Genomic DNA, 24,588 nt, shown 5'->3' on the forward strand with positions numbered 1-24,588 from the left:
ACTGTCAACACTTTTGTCGGTGTGCATTAACTTCCGCATATATTGAAATCCACATTGTTTAATTTCCAAATAAAACAGGATAGCAAAAATTTCATATGGGCGAATCACCAGTTTCCCTTAAAGTGTCTGGTGTTTGAAATATTTTGTTTTTACCTTAAGCTAGGTTAGTTCTTAATAGTTATTCATGAGCGGAAATGAGAGCACACCCTGGCCCTTTGTCAACTCTTATGTCTAACTTGTGAAAGATTGAGAGCAGGGGAGGGAAATACAGGGATGGGAAATGTACGTTAAATTTGTCACTAAAAAATTCAAAATTATGTATTATTTTGGAAGAAATTCCTCTCAAAGTTTTACAATTTTGGTTATGACTCAATATTTCAATGGGTTATTTTGATATTATGCATTTTACATTTAATAGAGTTAACAGCTATAGACATAACTTGAACATAAGATAAAAGACATTTATCTACAATGCCTAATCCCTGTATTCATGGAATGTAGAGGGGTTGTTAAAAAAAGTTGTCACCTTGTTACAAAATAAATCTACAGAGGAGTTTATAAAAATCCGCCAATTACAATGAAAAGACAATTTTTAAATCTAATTAATCAATCAATTACCTGTAGAGTTTTAATAAAAAGCGATGTTTTAGCAAAAAATAAGGGCAACTTGGCAATACATTTATAAGAACTTTTAGACAAAGGTTGAAAATAAGTTCTGTATATAATTCATTAATCTTTTGGTTACTTTGAATATGCACCATTTCAATCTACAGATGAGTTTATGTCGCGTTGAGTGGTACACTTTAAATACAACTTTTAAGGAGTGCAACTTTTCTCTATAAAAACAAAAGATTTTGACCTTCAGATGGATATGTTGTATAAAAAGATTGAAAATAATGACAGTAATAATTATATGTTGCAAATTAATGAACTTATTCTAACACAGCAGCAATACTTCAAAACGTTAGTTAATTATAGAGCAGAGACATACTACATGAGAAATTTAATTCTAGATGGAATGCCGAATTCTTTGACATATCAAAATGTAAGGCCTTTTAAAAAAAGGAATTACAATTTGATAATAGACAATGAATTGACTAATTGTAGAGAAAAAATTGCAGATAAACTGTGTGATATCCATGCGGAAAATGTGTGTCCAAATGAAATACCAAAAGCTGATTTAAGTGGTCTTTTAAAAACATTTGATCTAAAAATAGATGACATATTTCCAAAAATACAAGATATAATTTCCCCATACAGTTCTTGTGATGAATTTCTTAAAGTTATTAAATCTATGAAAAACAGTTCTAGCCCAGGCCCAACCTCTGAACCGAAAGCCCTATATCTATTTTTATTTCAAAATGTTCCTAAGTTTGCCACAAATGCCTTTAATCAAATTTATGATATTGAAAATATTGATAATTCAGACTTCGCATTTATTAAATTAAAAAATGTTTGTTTTCTTCCTAAAAAAGATTTAGACTCATCAGAGCCTAACAATTTAAGACCAATTTATTTATCAGAAGTAAGTCAAAAAATTTTGGACAAGGCACTTAACAATAAAATATCAAACTACATGACAAAAATAGTACATGCGGATCAATTTGGTTTTATTAAACAAAGGCATATGGCTACTGCAACTATTTCTATAACTGCTATTATGAACTATATAAAAACCAAAGAAATAGATTCCCAATTAGTATTTTTTGATTTGAAAAAAGCATATGATAAAACATTATACGAAGTATCTGATGCAATATTAGGTCATATATTCTCAAAAAACTTTGCCAAAATTTGGGCATCTATTTCAAACGGTGGCAAATTTAGGGTAGTCGTAGATAATTATGTTTCCAAAGTACGTGAAATAAAATTAGGTTTTGCACAAGGAGCACCAAGCAGCGCTAATAAATTTGTTATATATAACCATTTATTTTTTTCATGTTTGAATAGCAATCTGCTATCTCATTTAATGCTAAAAATAAACAAGCAAAATCTTCCAGCAATATTTTTCGCAGATGATGGTTTCAAAGGTCTCAAATTAAAGTCAGAAAATGATGTTCACACCATTTCTAATGTTCTTAAAAAATTAAAATCAACAGTAAATATAGAAGTCAATTTTAAAAAGACAAAAATACTCGTTTATGGAAATAGCCCTGCAAACCTTAATATTTTGGGTGCACCCTGTAGCCATGTAAAACATTTAGGCGTATATCTTTCCTTTGACTTTAAAAATGCATATGAATTAACATACAAGGAATTATTAGAAAAGTTTTCAAACCGTTCTCGACAGATATCTTTCAAATATGGATCAAACATATTTAAAAGAAGAAATGTTTGCCTTGCTTTCATGAATTCATTAGCATTTCATATTTATAGAATTTATAGTCCAAATGAAGCAATGAACAAACAAATTTGGAAACATACATCTAAATTTCTTTGGTCAAGTCCTTCTGGCTATAGATTTAAAGTAGCTAAAAAAAGAATAGAGTTAGATTTTATTGATGGGGGACTTAATATGCTGTTACCAGAACAACAGAGCTTTTCAATCTGGTTAACTAGTTTTTTTAATGTATTAAAACATGCTGAGAAGTACCCAAAATCAAATCTAGCTATAATTCTTGCAAACAAGCATGTTCCAATTTCTTCCATAACTAAAAATTTTGGCTCTAAGACTATTAGAAAGTACAGAACAAAATTCGATTTGCTATATCCAATGCAGGATAAAAAAAACTTCAGAAAACTATGTGTTTTTATGGAAGAATTGGAAAAGAAGCCTTTAACATTTCTTAACTCAACTATCTCAACATCTTATTGGTCTAAAGATATTAAATTTACTAACGCAGAAAATAGAATACTCACTAACTCTAATATTGTTACATTAGCATCAATTATTAAATGCATGCCAATTAAACATAAATTTCTCTATCTTCCTATTATAAACGAAAATTTAATGCAAACCTTGTCTGGACATAACCAATTATATGAGAAAATAGCAAAAATAATTAAAAATATATCAAATGAATTTGAGTTTAATACTTTAGAATGTATTTCTTCAAAACAAAGCAAAAACTCAAATAAAACTATTATGACAATGTCATTTAATTCTCCTTCCATTTTTGCCCTTTATTTTAAGCAAATGCACAAGAAAAAGATTTGGTCAGCACATCCTTCTTTGAATTCACGAAAAATTGACAAAAAATGGTTCCCAGACATGGAAAGTTTTAAATATAGTTTTAATATAATACTTAACTTGCCCATAACTATGTATTTTAAGAGTTTTCTTTTTGAACAATTTACTCGTACATTAGTTAGCTCTAACAAACTTTTTAAATGGAATATTATTGAAAGCAATTTATGCAAATCATGCAAAGTTATAAATGACAGTGAGCATGCAATTTTTGAATGCAAGTTTGCAAAATATTTTGCTCACTGTATGGCCACATTTTTGGATAAAATATATAATAATGAATGTCCTGAATTTATCTTTCTAAAAGAAAATTTTTATTTATTTAATATTTATTATGATTGTTTTAAAGGGGATGACTTCACACAAATAACTTTACTTATACTGATAGCAAAAGATAGGGCTTTAAAAGCAAGCAAGGAAGAATGTATTATAAGATGGAATGAGGATAACTTTTTCTCTCAAACTTTACTGTTAGCACAATTTACCATAAAACTACTTAATTCCATCGGATTAAATTACAGTTTAGTAACTAATTTTATAGATTTTGTTTTAGGATATAAGGACAATACAAAGTATTTTAGCTGTTAGATAACGTCCGATCTCCATTGTTTTAAAAAAAGTAATATGAAATCAATATAAATCAAAATATAACATTATGTTTTAACATGTATATATATAAATATGTTTATAATATGTAATATTATCATATTTAATTTGTCTATGATTTGTTTAATAAGAAAAATAAATCATTTAAAACACACTTCATTGATGTCTGTCTGTAATAATAACAAGACCTATGTTTCATTTTATACATCTATCTCTATCTTATCAACTATCTTTCTTTGAACATGGTTACAAAAAGCAACGCTATTATTGGCATTTTCGACCTTGCTTACATTTTTAACTATTTAACTCTAACTGGTGCCCTTTCATCAGTTCTTTGACTAATTTCTTAAAAAAGTTTTGCTGCAATTTGGCGTTTTACTAATTTAATTCACATTTCATTAAAGAGGTGCAAAATTAAAATTTTTATACATATATGACACAAAAACAAAACCTATTAAAACAAAATTAAATTAGCATAAATAATTTGATATACATATATTCATCAATTTAAATTCAACTAATTAGTAGCAAAGTTATTTTGTAGCTCCATATGTCTGTCTGTTTATCCATTTATTTGGAGGAAAAGTAGTTTTCTTGGCTGCTAGTAGTAATAGATGTCTGATTTTACTAGTAAAGATTTACTTGACTATTAAGACTTTATTTGTGTCTACACTATATATCATATGCTATTCTAGACTGTTTAGATATGGCTATTTTATGAGCTTTGATACTTATGGATGTTGTCATCCTTGTTAATTTAGTTTTCCATCAATTTAATTATCTTCCTAGAATTATATTATGTTTTTTGTATAATTTTGTTAAAATGTGATGACTCCCTTATTTTTTGAATAGTATAATTTAATTTTAATTAAAAATGAATTCATGTGTGCTATGTGTTTTTAGCAGAGCAGCTGGTCTAAAACTTTAGGACACTTTTTTGGAGTACAGCTACTCTTTAAATGGGTTTGTGTTTATACCACTTAAAAGCATTTAATTAGATAGATGAGTATACCTAATTTTCATGTCATTAAGACTGTAATTTTGTACTTTTTAAACTTGACCATCTCTGTATTCCTTCTATGTCCAGAGTACAATTATAATTTGTGTGTGTGTGTGTGTGTTTATGCCAGGAAGTAGCATGTTAGCATAAATTGATAACCTTATTTAGTATGTATGTACAGGGTGAGTCAGAAAAAACTGAGTTTTTCGATTTTCATAAACAACCAGAAGGAATACAGAAAAAATAATTATATGTCCTTGTTCTCTATACAAAACCACATCAAACTTGTAAAAGGTGTTTTTCATTATCTCTAAAAATGTGGCCTCTATGATAGGTGTATGGTGTCAAAAAATGCCTTGTGTGAAAAATGTTGATCAAGAAAAATTAAAATAATTCATCTATTTTGTATAAAAAAATCTTGAAATTTCAATATTTATTTTAAAAAAGATCTAAGAAAAGTACTTTAATGAGTTTTAAAGGTGAAATGCTTTTTGGCTCCTCTCAAAAGCATTTTTAGAATACTGCAATTTGTCATTTTTTCATATTTCTTGATTGTGATGCATGTGGTTTAAAAGAATCTTCTATAATAACGTAGCTTATAGTTAAAAGAAAAAAAACCTTTTTATTTGACAAAAAAATCTCTTAAGATAAAAAAGTTATCAAGGTTTGAATTTTTGAAATATAAATGCCTTTTAGAAACCCTACTCTATTTAAATGAATTTATTAAGATGGATTATAACACACAAGCATAATTTGTCAAAAGGGGGCAGATATATTGGAGATTAAATCCAGTCTTGCACCAAATATAGAGGAAATTCAGGGGGAAAGGGGAGGAACTTAGGTAACAAGATGAAATATTTCCGGTCATGAGCTGGTTTTCCAGTCATGGGGTGGTTAAATCTTAACAATAGATTACAACAAAACGCTTGATTTATAATGTGATAATTTAATTTAAATAAGTTGTATTTTTAAGATGTTAAATATTTACAATCTGTTGAATAAAAATTTTAATTATCAAAAAATATGTTTGTTTACCTTTTTAGAATGGTAGACATTTTTTATTATTAATAAATCTACCTAAAAAGTACAAAATAATGGCCAAAAAAGTCATCACACACACTTTTTGAAATCTTTATGCTCTAAAAAGCGCCGTTGTTTTCAGAGATATTCAAAAACACCTTTTCTAAGTTTAATGTATATTTTTATAGAGAACAAGAACCTATAATTGTTTTTTCCATATTCCTTTTGGTTCTATCAGAAAATCGGAAAACTCAGTTTTTTCTGACTCACCCTGTATGTGTGTGTGTGTGTGTGTGTATTTGTGTAAATGTAATAGGCATTTATATCTAGGCTAACCATTAGATATAAAACAAGAATAATACACTTATAGTAGCGCAGCTACTTTAAATAAGAATATCTCAATCGGTTCAGTGGTTAGTAAGATAGACAAACAAAAAAACCTTCTATTATTTTAAAGGGATAATAATATGTATATAAATATCATAATGAATACTTTTATAATACTGAATGTTATTCTGATAATGACTATATATCTATCTTATAATATCTATTACCTAGACATGTATTAAATAGGCTTACTATTTTACCAATGTCTACTGTAATGTCGAATGTTTTTTGTTTTTTTTGTTCGTGGATTTTTCTTTATTATCGATCTAGGATTTTAGAATAAATATACTACTAGAGTTTTACAGAATGTTGACTTAAATAACAAAGAAACTAGCTTTATGCTTATAAAAAGTACCAGAATGTCTATCTGGCTATCTGTACTGAAGAATTTCGCTAACAACTGAACCGATATGGTTCTCCTTTACAATGCAGCTTATCAATGGTTCAGGAAAGTTTTATTACTTTATAGGGGAGGGTTCCACCACACTCCCAAGTGAAAATATATTCTGGAAAAAATGCCCATCCAACAAAATTTTTAAAAACTAAAGTTAAAAAATAGACAGGGGTCAACTTGTCCCCCTCCACACTCCAAAAGAAACTCTAGTGGCTTCTAGGGGGGTGGGATAGCCTCTAGATGATAATTTATTAGCCATAGGGCATAGAGCCAATGTTAACCATTGAAATTCTATGCTAATTTCGATATAATACCAGGTTTAAAGTTCAACAGGATATAACCTTGTATAAATATTTCAGGCTAGACCCTCCCGGGAATTTAACAGTGGAAACCATGACGCCTCTCTATATATCAGGTAATTAATTTAACATCTAACCACTTCTTTCTTTCTTATATTATACTTTTGTTAGTAGCGCAGGTACTTAGTAAGTTATGTCTTTCCGTCAGTCCGTTCGAGTCACTCATATAAATTTTCAATAGGTCCAATAATTAAGAAAATTATTTAAAATTTGGGAGAGGATGGGGGGGGGGGGAAGAAAACTTTTTTCAGTTGGGCTTCGTCCTATAGTGTGTTGGTGGTTACCCCAACCAGATTAATTTTTTATTAAATTTTTATGAGGGGAGGAGGGGATATTTTTATTTTTTGTGAGGTGGGTTGTCCAACATTCCCAAGAAATAGCTGAAAACCACCGCAGGACCAGTAGCTTTATTCCCTGAAGAGTAGAGCCTAAGCGGTTACCGAGACATTAGAATAAAGCACTAGAGAGAGAAAGGGTTGAATAACTTTATTTTCCAATTAAAATTACCTGTATATACATCAATACTGTAGATCTGTTACCAAGACCTTAAGCTTCAGACAGTTGGACATACTTTTTTTATCGCTTCGCTACTTATGGATAACTAAATATAGTTCTATTTAATAACGTTTTATGCCCTTTTTCATCTGAAAAATATTAATCTTAAAAAATCTAAACATTCTAAAGGCCTAACAAGCTCTTTTATAAATGAAATAGGATCCCAAAAAATGATTTTTAAAAACAAACAAGGATGAGTACATCCATAAATATATATTTTCTCAAACAATTTTGTCCATAAGAAACAACCAGCTATATTTTAGAGGAAAAAAAGAAGTAAAATATGGTACAATAAGAAACTTCATAAAGCTAAAGAGTTTTATTGTTTAGTAACTGAGTATTTTGTGTCAGGCGGACGTACGGAAGATCATAATCATAGAATAGCTATGCTTTTTATCAAGGACACATAATCTGATATTCCTTGTTACTTCTTTGTTTGTCACAAAAGCAATCGTCTTTATATGGTGTCCTTATAAGTTAGTTAAGTTGATTAAGTAGCAAATCTATGGTACAAAGCGCCCCTGAAGACAGCCAACCCTTTAATTTTGCGAAATTTGTCCCAATTTGCATTCCCATCAATTTCGTCCTCCTTTAAGTCACAATATTAGAAATCATTGCCTCCCCGAAAACAAGCGCTTTTAAATAAACACCTTTTTTTAGAGGATTATATTTCTAAATTGGAATTATTGAATCAAAGATTATAAATGCACTTAATTTTGTTTTCCATATAAGGCAGGTATAAGAATAAAGTCATTGTAAACAAGGTTCAGGGTTTATAAAGGATAAGACAATGGAGGTGTACGTAATTAATTATAATAGACAAAAATATCTCTTCTAAAGACTAAAAATAATTGTGTTAAGTCCTAATACTTTAAAGTTTAAACCATTAATAAAATATCCAAAGTTACAAGGCCAACTAATAATATAACTTGTTTATAAAACTTTGGGTACCAGTTTAGATTACGATTCTATGCCCCGTCTTACTCCCTGACAAAATCGTAGACGTGGTTTTTTTTTGTGTGCATTTGTGTCCATTTATCCCTGATCTTTTGACACATGTAGGCTGATTGGCGCCATTTATTTCAGTGGGATTAAGTTACTTTATGCTTTATGCATTAAATAAAATTTGGTGCTTTCACTCTTACCTCAAATGGACCGTAGGGCTCTTCTAAACATTACATAGGCTAACCTAACCTAAAATATGCGAAAAAAATCATTTTTTCATAAATTTAGTGTTGCAAAAACTAGTAATAAAAACTCAAAGAAAAAATATAAATCAAACATTATAATGATTGTTATTTATAATTCTGAAGTTGGTTCAATCAATTTAAATCGAAGATTAACAAATATTTCATAGATTAAACTTGTATAGAAGCTACGCTCAAAAAAATAACTTGCAATAATTGTATTTCACTTTCATATTCTTATTGGATTAAGCGATTAAATGCAAATTTTAGATCTTCTGGGATCATAAGGGATGGAACAATGGACAATAAATTCAAGTAATCTAAATAATTTTTAGAAATATTACAACTTTAGTAGATTATTGGTTGAAAAGTTTGGATAAACTGTTAAAGCCAACAAATGCCAGAACGTGTTCCTTCCCTCTCTGAAGATTTCAAATCCTTTTCAATTAAAATGAAAATATGAAGAGTTAAGAAGTGTCGCCAACTATCTATTATGCTTTGATCTTTTAACCTGTTTAAAAAATGAGATAATTTTTATATAAAACAGAAAAATTAATAAATTCCTATATTACAAAGGATCTAGTTCTATGCATGTTTCTATTTTGACTTTTTTCAGGTTTTAGGCTATTTTGATCACTCTCTTACACCTTTCCCAACATATGTAGAACTAAATAATAACCCCTCCTTCCCCCTACCCGAAAATGTCTTTCAAAAGTAATTGTTTCCATTTAAGTATATGAATGGTGAGTCCTGTGCTACATTTTGTTCTTTATTAAACCCGATCCTTTCCTGTGAACTTTTTTTACTTTAATTAACCTTTTAACCCCTTATCATCTCGCATGGGCGTAGCATGAGTTTTACTTTCTTTTATAACTTTATATTTAATTTCCATCTAAAGAATAAACCTAAATTATGACACACAGAAAACTGTCCCGAATTTGTATTAATTTTGAGGAACAAGACTTAGTGTCGTCATATTTTTCTTTTCCGAAAAAGGGAAGGGGGGAAGAAAATCTCTTCAAAAGAGATGGGGAAAACCCCCTTTTCTCCCATCTCTTTTTTCTTCCCCCCTTCCCTTTTTTTTCCCCCCTTCCCTTTTTCGGGAAAGAAAAATATGACGTAACTGGAGTCTTGTTCCTCAAAATTAATACAAATTCGGGACAGTTTTCTCTGTGTCTATGTTGTCAACATTGAATTACACAGTGTGTCTACTCTATAGGTTGCTTTGTCTGTTAGTCTTGGGAACAACTGCCTACAATTGTCTGATTTATATTAGAAGGCGTATCTGCTCTATAATTCGTTTTGCCTGTCTTTCATATGATTTTAGTGCATTTGTACATTGAGTCGATCTAAGAATTTTCATTTATAACACAGTTCCTAACCCTTTGTAAGTCTTTCATGGCGAACCATGGTATCATAATAGCTAAACATAAGCATACTCAAATATTAGACGTTCTAAATTTTAGAAATATTACAAGATTTTAAATCAATAGGACAATTCTAAAAAGCTCTATTACGACCAATATACTCTCGGACACGTCCTTAAAAGTTGTCCTTTGATATGTCTTGCTATTTATTGTTTTAGTGCAAAAATGCGGAGGTGCTTGCAGTTCAACGTCACAGAGTTGTGTACCGACCAAACAGAGGAAAAGAATTGTTCCTGTCATTATTGGAAGGTATATATATTTTTAGAGTTTAATCGGTTAACGAGATCCTAAGTTTCAGACAGACAGACGGACGGATGAATAGACACTGTTCTGCTTTGTATTAAAGATTTAGAGCAAAATACAAGTGAGCCATGGAGGTTTTTGCTGACATAAAATACAATTGTATCTATTCTTTTTAAAACATATAACCATTTGAAACAAGAACAACAGTGTTCATAGCTAGCGAAGATTACAAATCGTAATGAAATTGTTTTTAGTTGTGGAGTGGAGAGTGGAATTTGCGACAAACAATGTCATCAGCTAGAAATCATGGAGGATGAAGAATGTCATTGTAACTGTCTTGAAGAACAGGTAGACAGATAGATAGATAGATAGACAGCCAGCCAGCCACCCATCCATCCATCCATCCATCCATCCATCCATCCAGACAGACAGACAGACAAATAATGACATCAGCTAGAAATCATGGAGGATGAAGAATGCCATTGTAACTGTCTTGAAGAACAGGTAGACAGATAGATAGATAGACAGACAGACAGACAGACTGACAGAAAAACAATGACCTCAGCTAGAAATCATGGAGGATGAAAAATGCCATTGTAACTGTCTTGAAGAACAGGTAGACAGATAGATAGATAGACAGACAGACAGACAGACAGACAGACAAACAATGTCATCAACTGAAAATTATGGAGGATGAAGAATGTTATTGTAACTGTCTTGAAGAATAGGTAGAAAGACAGACAGAAAGACAGACAGACAAACAGACAGACAGACAGACAGACAGACAGACAGACAGACAGACAGACAAACAGACAGATAGACAGATCAGCTAGAAATCATGGAGGTTAGATAGATAGATAGATAGATAGATAGACAGACAGACAGATGGACAGATAGAGAGACAGACAGACAATCAGACAAAAAGACAGATTTCATATATTTAGATAGATAGATGGATCTATTTCTAAATGTTATCAGTATATAAGCTTTTATAAATACCACACTAAACAATATCCCTTAAAAGTTTATGTGCATTCAAATCCGCTTAGTGTTTTATATTTCTAAAATCACACAATAGCGAAAGTTGGAGTGTTTAATGATAAGTGTAGAACAAGCATAATAAAAAGGAATTTGGGATTATACAATCAACAAGGATGACAACATCCATAAGTAGCGAAGCTCAAAAATTATGAACGGATCTCTGGAAAAAATGTACTATAGAGCAATGTCATACAAAAATCATTAAACTTGATAAAATAGAGAAATCACGAAACTTTTTAAATCACGAAAGCTTAAAAATCTAGGAATCGATCTAGCATCGTTATTAATACACAAATCTGAATGAAACTCGGTGATGTATGTAGAATATAAAATTGATTAATCTCTAAAAATTTCAGCTCTCTATCTTGAAAAGGAGTTGCAAAGATTAAGAAAACTTGAAAATCTAGAAATCGATCTAGCACCCCAAACAACAGACAGATGGACAAAACAATGTTTAGATTAGATGGGTATATGACATAGAAATCTTCACTAAAAATTTCAGCTGTTTATCTTGAATAGGAGCCAAGAAAATCACGTTTCCCACATTTCCATTAATTATGGACAGACGGACGGACGGACATTTGGAATTATAAAGTAGCTTCGCTACTAAAATTGTGATACATGTGCGGAAGTGAATGCACATCCTTAATGTTACAATATATGATTTGCTGTGTTCAGCTTTTGTTAAACTAATATTTAACAAGGATAACATTTATTCCAATGCAATGGCATGGCATAGCAGCTACTCTATAATTGAGATTAGTCTGTGCTAATTAAGTTGACTATCATTATTGGCCATACCAAATGATAATAAACAGTTTTACCACATCTGTGTTTTTAAAATTTTGGTTTGAAAGATTGTATTTTAAAAAGTACACAAATTGTTTAGGTATTTTTATTTCTATAAAGCTTTGAGTACCAGCATAATTTATATTCTAATGCGCTTATCCTCCCTTACAAATTTAAGGACTATCTTTTTAATATAATAAAGAGTAGCTTCGCTACTAATAAGAACTCATTTGTATAGAAAAATTCCCTCATCATTTTAGATATTTCTTTCAGTGTTATAGGGAAAAGTTTTTTTTGTTAATAAAGTGCGGAATCACATTGTTATAAAAAGTATTATTATATTGATTTACGTTGATAAATTGTCACAGCCCTTAAACTATCGATATGTTGAATTATTTTATCAATGACCACTTTGATAAAAGCCATATAGTTGACTTAAACCCTTGAAATTGCATATTGATATTAAGCCAACAGTTTTGACAGCTGATACACAAAAGCTGATAATTTAATGTAAAGGTGATACACAGATTTAACCTAATAATAGAAAAGATGCTCAAATATTTTTTCTATCCCTTAATTCCTGCTATTTTTGCAGACTTTGTATTCTAACTTCCTTGATTGACAGACACACAGAGATTGAAAGGTGTGCATTCAGTTTAGCATATTTTCACCTGAACTAATAATTACAATGCTTTACTTGAAATCAAAGGTATGGGACAGTTTGTGCTGTTGTAACAATTTTCGGATCTGATTATTTAATAAATTAATATATGCGCGGAAATGAATAAACACCCAGAGAAACAGAAAACAATACTAAATCATTTAATTGGCATTTTATATATCTTTTGTTAGCAGGACAGATACTCAATAGTTTTATTAATATGTCTGTCAAACTGTAATTCTCTAGGTATTACACAGTCTCTTTGCAGTTTTTCTAAAAGAATTCAAAAATAATTCAACAAACCAAATTATATTAAAATACACGTATAACATATCAAATACATAGTTTTCATACATTTACTGAATATTTCGTTCTCTATTTTTACTGTATTTCAGTCTACTGTAAAATTTTCTTATGATTTTATGCTCGCGTTATTATGATTTCTCTCGTCCTTGTTTATTTTCTTGTATTTGGAATCAATTGTTGTTGTAAATAGTTATAGACAGACAACAGATATCATATGTTTTCATAGCCCCAATATATCTAGAAATTACAGTAAAGTTTTGTCTTCAGTTGACCTAATAATGAGTTGTAATTATACTGTTTTATATGTTTTGGGAATCCGCTTGATTGCTATAGACATCAAAAGTTTTTATCATTTGATTTCTTTCTTTATATTTTCAAATCTTTGACCCCTTATTTATGTCTACTTAATAGATATAACTTGTTAGATCAATCTTTCCATTGTTCCTTACCTTATGTTTAAAAGATAAACAAAGATAATAACAATCATATAAAAGCAAAGCTCGCCAAATTAGACAGTCTGAAACTAGATATTTTTAAAATTTATTATAAAATTGCATACAATACATGATGCTTTGAATAGACGTATTTACATGGCCAACATCATCCTAATCACAGTTAAATATCATATGCATATTACATAGATTTAAAAATTTACAGTATGTAATGAGAAAAGTATTTTTTATGTACGGAAAATTGCAGGCAAAAATATAGGCTTTTGATCTATAATTTATATCGACTACCCGTACTCTAATCTCTAGTTGAGTTAATCTTTGTTATCAAACATCAAGATTAGGAAGAGATCAAAAAAAACGAAGGGTAAAAGTTTTATTGCTCAAGGGGACAGGTAGTGTTTAAGTAGTTTCTTTCTTGAATACAGGGATAGGACAATGGATTGGAATATTTATTCGTAGGATCTAAGCAAAAGCAATGACTGATAATAATTTAAGGCCTTTAGCAAATAAAATAAAAATTAGAGTGCCTATATATTTAATACAGGAAGTGCCTATACCTGCAGTGTCCTAACCCTTCAGGGCTACCTAGTAACCAATATAACCTTATCTGACATAGAAAACTGGAAATTTAACATTCATAAGATTCATAGGCTTATTCTTACCAGAGGTGAATTCTTTTTAAAAAATCGCCCAACTAATCGATTTTCATGGCAAAATTGTTTTCGTGAAAAACCTCCAAAACATCAAAAATCTACAAAAAATTTAAAATCATAGAAGGGTTATTAAAATAAGATTTTTTTTGTATTTTTTATGTGACTTTGGAGGATTTTTCACGAAAACAATTTTGCCCCACTAAGCGATTAGTGGAGCAAACTTTTTAAAGAATCCACCTCAGGATTTTCAATTTAATGCCCATATCATATTCCTATTTCCCTGGGTTTCTGCACTAATGTACTTCTTATGCACAATACTTCTTTATATGCTTTTGAAAGATTTCAACTTTCTTTATTCATATGCTTTTTATTTGTACTCTCATTTAGTTTGTTTTTGCCTTTTTAAATCTTACATTTTTAGTTTAAAAAGTGCTACACAGAAATAAATTATAAAAATGATCTTGTTACGAGTAAAATGGTGCACTATTTAAAGATTACATTTCCTGAACGTTTTACAAGATTTTCCCTTTTTTACTTTATTGCAGTTTACTGTTTTTTTGGCAAATTGCTTATGTCACATATTTAAAGAGTATACTATGACAAGACAGAGAACTACCTGCCTAGCTTTTCCAAGGACCTTTTTCGTCTGCTAGCAAATTATTTTTTGTTACTTAATATTCCCAACACTAAGACCCAATTAAAAGCGTTACAAGGTCACTGGGATGAGGACATACAGTTTTTAACCCTTTCCCTCTCTAGTGTTTTACTCTAATTATGACAAGAACAAATAATTTCAGAAGCAGTGTGGCCCCGGGAAAGAGTTTAAAATAGACTCGTGTAGCTGTATGTGCCAGGATGTTGATGCTGCCAAAAGCTGTAAAGATTCAGGTATTCAGTTTATTTATGGTTTAACCAGTTAAAAAAGTCAACTAACGACCCCTTCCATAAACTTTCGAAATAATGTATTTTGGTAGCTAATTAGTTTAGGTTAGGTAAAGTAAGGGTTTGGGCATTAGAGCAAGTGCCCTGCAGGTTTAGCTTCCCACAGGGACTAAAAACCCAATTTCAAAACATAAAAATATGGTATGAAGGTCTAACGATCGAATCTTTGATCCTTTTACCGTTTTACAAGTTTAAGTTTAATCTAGAGATTTTAATCTGATATCTGAGTTTGGTTTTAATACCATTAAAAATTAAGGAAAAATGCTGTTCTAATAATTGAAGTCTATGTATTTCTATTATGGAGTAGCTGCGCTACAAATAAACATTATTTGCAAAGGTTAGATATGATCTAAAAATGTTGAATTGACTTATCTGGTGTAATTAAAATTGTGACGTCTTTGATAATGAAGTCCAGACATGCGGCGGGTTTTAGGGACATATTGTAATGTAGAATCGCAACAAGTTATATATCTTATGACATACCTAAGTATGATATATGATAAAGTCTCTGGAACCAGCGAAATATTGCATTTGAATTCCACAACGTTTATAATAAGTGCAATGCATAGTGTTACTTTAAAATAGCAAGCTTTTTTAATAAAACTTTTATGAATTTTTTCTGTTTCCTTTTTAGAATTCTTGCTAAAATTAAAAAGAATATATAAATCAAAGATCAAAGATAAATATACTGCTCTTAAGTGAGTTGCTCATTCTAAGCTTAATTTAACGTCTGAAGGTACGAACGAACACGTCATAATTATAAAGTAGTTGCACTACCAAATACTGATTTATTGATTAAAATCATCAAAAATGTAAAGTCGCTGAGTCTAAGACGCTGTAATATTTAATAAGATGTTATCTCAGATAATGAACTAATCTCACTAGTTAGCAGAATTATCCCGTGTTAAACTAGAAGAAATTCTGTTGACATGCTAAAACAATTATTTTTATATAGATCTGTAATGGCAAAGGTTGACTTTAATCATAGTAATGAATTTAACAACTAGCATTTCAACTTAAACCGAGTACCTAAAAATATGATGACATAATATAAGCACTAAAGCTCAAATGAGTATTAATCATATGATCATATCTTTATGGCAGGAATATCGGCGTAGACTTGCATTTTTTAGCAGTACAGCTAATCTATAAATCGTATATGTTAGTCCATCTTTTTGATCTAGTGGAGTTCACGATAAAATTTTCCTGGAAATGATTATCTCCAAAATTGTAAGGACCTTAAATGGAGCTAACGGCCAAACGGTGGAACAAAATTTTAAAATGAGGCCTACAAAGAAGGCTCCAATAAACTGAAAAAGTTAATATTCAATAATTCACAGTTATCTTGCAGTGCACATAAATGCGCGAAAAATACTTATTTTACGCGTTTTCTCTTTGCATCATTGCTTCTTAGCTATTATAGATTATTTATAGGCCTCCTTATAACGCTTAGCCGTTTGAAGCTAACAGCTTTTAGAGTTCGTGTTCCTAGCTTTTCTTGTCATGTTAATATTTATCCTTGTTTTTAATTAGAAGGTATTTATATCAACATTGTTGTCGCATGTCTCTCAATTGAGGTCAATTAACAATCTTTTCCTGTAAATCAGTCGGTAATCTGTCAACATTGACCTACTCTACTCATGTTTTAATTTCTCTTGAAAGTGATTAAATCTGAATAACACTTTTTGTCTTAATAATTTCTAAACTTAATGAGCTTATAAATATCTTCATTTTTTGTTCTTGATTTCTTGTAAAATAAAGAACACGAAGCTGAGCTTACAATTTGATAAGCGGTCTTGTATTTTGATGGTAAAAGTTAAGGTAAAGCTTCGCTTTGAAAAAGCAGACCAAGTAAATCTTTTTTTCTCTCGCAGATTTTTTTCTTTTGAGAAAAGATTTTGAGGATTTCTTTGATCTAAAATTTCCTTCTGCTATGTAGATCAAAGATTTAGATAAATATTGTAAAAATAGAATAGATAAACTCAGTGATGTCCAGGCTTTTTTATTTTGAGGGGGATGGAATGATGCGTTTTTTTTTTGAAGGTTTGACGGAAAAATCTAATGTTTTTTATATAAATTTTCATGTGGTTTAAATGAGGGATTACAAAGTTTGAAGGGGGTAAACACTAAACACCTCTTTTACCCCTTCCTGAATATAATTTTTGTTAAAGACTAGCTTAAACCCTGCCTTTAAATAATACTAGCTTTCCTGAAAATTAACTCAAAGACACACATACATCACCAATGCAATGGTGGGTGTGCACAGGCTTTTGCCAGGTGGTTGTATACCTTAAGGGAATGAAAAATAGGAAGTCAAGCCTTTTTAATTCCAATTTCAACCTTACAACCCCCTTCTGCACTCTTCGCTTATGTCAATTATTTTTACTAATTCCTTTTTAAAAGCGAAGCTTTTCTATAATTAGGGTCGGTCCGTACGTCCGTCCGTACGTCCGTCTGTCCGTCCGAGATAGATAGCTTTTATTCGTTAATTTAGGCATGTTAGAAATGTCCTATTGCTTTCAAACTTTGCATGATGATTCCTGTAGTGGTTAAGTACGATTTAGACAGCGCACATTGGGGCAAATCAAGCAAAAAGGGGATTTAATTATTTAGTACCCTTAAAATTCATCCCACAAAAATTTTATACTTTTTTGTAGGCAACTTAACAACGAACAAATTTGCTTTTATGTTTTTTTCTGTCATTTGAAAGGAACATGGAGATAAAGGTCATTTAATGAAGGTAGATAGAAAATTACCGGAATAACACCCCACGAAAATAGCCCCCCTTTACCCTATCCATCTATCTATTAATCTCTCTATCCATCCGTCTATCTATTCATCTATCTATCCATCTATCTATCCATCTATATATCCATCTATCTATCCATCTGTCTATCCATCTATCTATCCATCTATCTATCCATCTATCTATCCATCTATCTATCCTTCTATCTATCCATCTTTCTATCCATCTGTCTATCTATCTATCTATCCATCTATCGATCCATCTATCTATCCATCAACTATTTATCTATCTATCCATCTATCCATCCATCTATCTATCCATCTATCTAACCATCTATCTATCCATCTGTCTATCCATCTATCTATCCATCTGTCTATCCATTTACTCATCATCTATCTATCCATCTATCTATCCATCTATCTATCCATCTGTCTATCCATCTATCTATCCATCTATCTATCCATCTATCTATCCATCTATCTATCTATCCATCTTTCTATCCATCTGTCTATCTATCTATCTATCCATCTATCGATCCATCTATCTATCCATCAACTTTTTATCTATCTATCCATCAACTATCCATCTATCCATCCATCTATCTATCCATCTATCTATCCATCTATATATCCATCTATCTATCCATCTGTTTATCCATTTACTCATCCATCTATCTATCCATCTATCTATCCATCTATCTATCCATCTGTCTATCCATCTATCTATCCATCTATCTATCCATCTATCTATCCATTTATCTATCCATCTATCTATCCATCTATCTATCCATCTATCTATCCACCTATCTATCTATCCATCTTTCTATCCATCTGTCTATCTATCTATCTATCCATCTATCGATCCATCTATCGATCCATCTATCTACCCATCAACTATTTATCTATCTATCCATCAACTATCCATCTATCTATCCATCCATCTATCTATCCATCTATCTATCCATCTATCTATCCATCTGTCTATCCATCTATCTATCCATCTGTCTATCCATTTACTCATCCATCTATCTATCGATATATGTATTCATCTACCTATCCATCTAACTATCCATCAAAGTGTTCAAAGTGTCAAATTTGGGGTCATAGAATTCATTTCAGTAGAAGGGGAGAGGATGGTGTAAAGGGGGTGGATGGGGATTCTTATTTTAACAAGCTACAAGTTTCACTTAATAATAAATCCATTATAAATGTGGGCATTATTGACATAGATTTTTATTAGCTAATATCTATATTTATAATGATATTATGATTCTTGTTTACTGTTTATATGTATACTAGCGGCTTCGCCCCTAGCCTCTATGGGCTTTGCTCCAAGAGGTAATTAAACAAGGATGACAACATCCATAGAAGCGAATCTCTGAAATGGAAGGACAAACGAACATTAACACTTGTGAAGTGTAAGAACTGAATATTAATGCATGTCTATAAAAGATTGTAATTAAAACTGATTAAATACATGTTACTGTTTAAGGACATACTGACGTTTTTAGGGCTTGATTATAGAGATGCTTCGCTTATAACACTATACCTTAATGTACTAAGAATAAGTACTGAGTATTCAGTAAATCAGATGAATAGGATATTTTTAACATTCAAAACCATTATTTGTTGTCATAAAAGTAAAAAATCAGCTTGTTATAAAGGACCAGTAGATATATTCCCTGAAGAGTAGAATCTAATCGGTGTTGTGGTTACCGAGATCTATTGGTACGGACGGACAGACAAACATACATCAAGCTACTTTGTATTATAGATTAACATCCAGGGATCTAAGGAACAAAACAATAACCGATTAATGTATGTACTTGTACATCCCCAATATAGATACATTTAATAATAAATTATTTTACAAAATTGATTGTCTGTAGATGACAATTAGTGGTTGAAAAGTTTTGATACTCATCTTAATGAACCAACCAATAAAAAATCAATCAAATTTCCTAAAGTTGTTATGCCAACGAATACAAAAACGTTATTATAAAACTTTGAAGTTTGGGGACTAGTGTAATGTCCCCTCCCTTTCTAAATAAAACTGAAGACGCTAAACATGAAGACCATGTAACTACAAAACTTAAAAACAAAGCATTACCAATAGACAGACAGATAGACTACTTGCTAATTCATATTTAAAATGATTATAAGAACACTACGTTATTTGAATGTTAGCTTTACCTTTCCGCAGTGAGGGAGGGGACATTGGGCTGTTTATAACACTAGTCCCCAAAGTTTTACAGTTGTGTGTTCAAACATTTTAACTACTAACTTTGATCTACACAAGGGGTAATTTTGTGTATTATCATTGGGGATGTACATCAATTTATTGACCTTTGTCTTCTCCCTTTAGATCCCTGATATTTGTAATAATCCATAGAAACGCTTATTTAGTTACATTAAAACATCAAACATAAAGAGGTTTAGAACTAGGTTTAGCACCCCCCCTTCCCTCCCCTCCCCATCATTTAGTCAATAGAACTTGAAAATATTCATTATCAACTTATATTCAAAGTCTGATCAAATAAATATTTCTCATAACTATGTTTTTGCGTCTTTTATTTATATGTATTACATCTTACATTTGACTTTAAAAGCGCATTTAAAAGCTTTTTCTTACAATCTTTTCTTGCATCCACCTTTAGAAAACGGGCTAAAAACCCCTACGGGGGCGCGGGGGGGTAAATGAAACCAGTACAGGCGATTATAATATGTCTTTGGGCAATCAAATATCGTTTTTTTAGTCGGTGGCAACCAGTGAAAACATGTTTCCTGATACTGTCTACTTAAATGTTGATTTTAAAACAAACAAAAATAAACTAAAATCTTGACTTAAACTAGAATTATTTAGGACTAATTTCTTCAATTTGTGTTTTTTTCTTTTATACTGTCAAAATATATGTAATGCATGACTCATCAAAAGTTATTTTGTCTAATTACGTTAATTCTAAGAGATTTTATAATACTTTTAAAATTGTTGGTGAAACACAAAAAGTATGCCTTTTTCTGTAAGAAAATTTTTGCATTTCTTGACTTCCATGCATTAGAATGCTTACTTGAAAAGCGTATTTTTACGATTCCTTTGAAATCTGATGTACATTGGGTATGATATAACTCATAGAATGTTTAAAACTTGATTTGGGGGTGGTGAATTGATGCCCCTTGTTGCCCCTATGTGCAGCGTAGCAACTCTAAATCATTATCAGAATGTCCGTATGTCCAATTTAAATAGTTGATATTTCTACTTTTTTAACAACAAATTTTTATGTGATCTAATTATCCGTTTGATCTGATTTTTGGTATATTGATTCCTGGGACAACAAAAAACAATCAAGTCCTAAAAATGTAAGTATGTCCATAAAAGCAGTTTTTCAACAAATTTACTTACTATTTTGCTTCGATTTATACTTTTATATTCTGATTATTCAGTTTAGACACTATACAAGTGTTAATGTCCGTTTGTCCTACCGTTTCAGTGCTTCGCTTTTATGGATGTTGTCATCCTTGTTAGAATACTTTTCTTTCACTCTGTGTATGTGAATGATATATATTTGAGCAAAGTTTTTCTCTTTATCAGAAGCAGATATGTTGTTATGTTGATGCGAATTCTTTGCTTTTCGTGGATTTTTTTTCTCGTTTTGGAAAGCTGGCTTTTACATATGTATAAAGTCTAGAACAAAAATATGATATCTAGGTTTATGCTCTGAAAAAAAGTTGCCTCGCGAATAACTAAATTTTATACAAATAAATAATGTACAAAGTTAGCTTCAAAATTTAAACAAAAAATATTTGAATTTTCCTTGATTTGAGATAATTGATGTGGCGTCTAACAGTTCACTTTTATTCAAAAAGTTTATTCAGACAATGAATTTTATGATCTGATATTAAAACACTTTATTAATCTTTAAAAATCAATACTGCGCCACTAAAGGGTAGAAGGGAGGGATGAATCTGCTCTATCAACTTGAATTTTATAATATTTTGATAAAGTATCTATATAGAGATTCTCTAAAAAGAAAAACCTTTGATGAAGCTTCTTTGTTTTTGATTGTTTTGATTATTAACGATGTTAAAAATAACATAAAAATCGGCTGAATATATTTTGACAAATAAAATGGAAGAAAAACATCTTTATATTCTAATTTGAAGAGAAATTGAGTGACAAAAAATTCTTGAATATGATGGATTTTACAAAATTTGTCATTTTAATTAAACAAAGAAATAGACAGCTAAAAGATTTTTTTCTTAGCATTTTTATAAGAAAAGCAAATTTACAAAATTTGATTTTAGGTTTGTTTGTCTGTGATTACTTGAATTATTTTCAAGAAAGCTATGTTTGAAAAATGGAAATTCAATTGCCCTGAATTTATGGGTGTAGTTTGTTGAACAGTAAATCATAATACAGTAAGAATACAGGATATTATTAAACTTCAATGATTTAGAGTAAAGACGTCAGAAATGTAGAAAGAAAAGTGTTCTTTGAATTTGATTATTAGTTTTAAAAAATATATCTATATTTTTGTTCTACTTTATACAATGTTTACTAATATTGATTATTAAAAGAAAATTTTAATTCCCTAATGAATAACACCCATAATAACCATATGGTTCCCTAATAGTTATCTGATAGAGTAGCTTTTAAAAACTTTACTTGTATATTAATAACAATCTAATGGTGGGGAATTTCCTCTTTATCTTTAATTGATTTTTCCTACAGGCTAGCCTTAGAAATTTTAAAGGATTTAGCCCATTGTTTTTTTGAAGAATGTTGTTACAACATTTTCAATTTTTCAACTCTATAATAGGAAAATATTTTCAAAATGCCTAAATTTCAAGGAAATAATATTTGGAACGTTTTTGTTTTAATAAATTAGGTGAAAATTTGCGTATTAGATAGAAAATGAGACAGTGAGCAAAAAGCTAAAAAGTCTTCAAGTAAGGTCATCTTATTACGTTTCATAAGATATCATCTTTACTAGGAATATGAGTTCAACAAGTAAGATTGTTTCCAAAGTTAAAGAAAACTTGGTGGTTTCTCGCAAAGTGCGAGGTCGAGCACAGAAACCCCACCTCCCCTTGTTTTTTTAATATATTGAAAAATATTAAGTTAAATATGAAAATAAATAAAAATAAACTAAATTTTCAATATGAAAATATTTTTTGTAAGTATTATTTACATTCACATTACCAAAAAAAGGGCCAACAATTTTAGACTTCAGAGTAGCTTGTGCTTATTATCACAAAAGAAAATTGTTTTTATGAAGTCATCAAGAAACGCATTTTGTTTATATTATGCCCCAGGAAAAACTTTATTAAAACCTGTCTTTATGCTTGTAAGACATTGATTTATAAATTTTAAGTGGCGATACTACTGTATAATTTCAGTACATTAGTCATACTGCTTTGTGAAAGTTAAAAACACAATATCTATGCAGCCGAAATTCTATCTTATATAATATCTACTTTGCTTTATGATCTTTATTCTAATATTCGAGGAAAATTTTCTGTAATACGATGCAACACATGATTTTTCAGTATGTCTGAAAACCGGTTCTATTCCCGCGAATATTAATCGGTTTCGAAGCCATACTTGAAAAACTGTTCTTGCCTCTCATATAAATCTTTGAAGCTTTACAAAGTGTCTCAAAAATCAGCCATGTGACGTCATTTAAATGAGGATTTATCCTTTTTAGGGGTTTTTAGATTTCCCAATTCTCCTCTTATTCCTCATTTCTATGACGTAATATGGCTGAGACATTTTGTAAAGCTTCTTAATCATTGCATATCATTCCTAATATGTTGTAATATTATTACTGTTAAACATAATTTTCCTTGTTTTATATTTCATGAAAATGCGATGCATTGAAAATTCTAAAATGTTTTATAAAACTTACTTTTGATAAACAAGTATGCCTTCACTTCTGCATAATCACATTATTAATCGCTAAAAATGTATATTTGAATAAAACAAATAGTCCTTTTTTCTTTGCTTTACCGGCATCATTAATAAACCCTACAATATTTTAGCCATTGTATCTTTTTTACAGAAATGAAACGCTATGTGAATTTTAAATTATGCGGAATTGGATGTACACCAGTTAACAAAGCTGTAAGCTAGACATGTCTCTGAATAAATAACAAGTCACCACAATGTTCTAAGTTCAATTCTTAAAATTTTAAAGGAATATTCCGAAGTTTCCAAGAAAAATTGTGTTATTAAAACTAGCAATAAACTGTACTGCAGATACTGTAAAGTCTGTTAAGTCTAGATTATCTAGAGTTTAAAGTAGACTTTTTATGTAGACTAGACTAAGTTGATACTGTACTATAATTAGCTTCTAATTCTAGTTTTTCAAATTTTACTTGAATTTATCACAACTTTTAAGGATTGACTATTGGACAGTTTAGCTGAATAGCTAATCAATGTTTTATATGCTGATCATTAGAATGTTATTAAAATGATTAATAAACAGTTTTTATTGGCAAAGCTTCTCCATATTCTACTCATTTAGCATCTTGTTTTTTGAGTAATTTTACAGATACCCTCAATTATGATACACAGAATGACCCCTAAAATTAGTATTGGAAAAGTTTGGATACAGCTAGTTTTTAAGCCAACGAG

The 24,588-nt window shown here is 30.3% G+C and overlaps 1 protein-coding gene across 1 annotated transcript in view; it reads left to right on the plus strand.

Annotated features, from left to right (window-relative positions):
- LOC145325161 (uncharacterized) overlaps positions 1-24,588 on the plus strand; it is a 79,095-nt gene that overhangs the window by 13,812 nt on the left and 40,695 nt on the right. Inside the window, exons 4-7 of the mRNA XM_080168021.1 lie at positions 6,954-7,009; positions 10,281-10,371; positions 10,620-10,713; positions 15,065-15,155. Of these exons, the coding sequence (XP_080024147.1) occupies positions 6,954-7,009; positions 10,281-10,371; positions 10,620-10,713; positions 15,065-15,155 (332 nt within the window). The remainder of the gene's footprint in view (positions 1-6,953; positions 7,010-10,280; positions 10,372-10,619; positions 10,714-15,064; positions 15,156-24,588) is intronic.

Source organism: Acartia tonsa, chromosome 7 (assembly GCF_053477335.1).
Source record: "Acartia tonsa isolate MP-2025a chromosome 7, ASM5347733v1, whole genome shotgun sequence".
Taxonomy (NCBI): Eukaryota; Metazoa; Arthropoda; class Copepoda; order Calanoida; family Acartiidae; genus Acartia; species Acartia tonsa.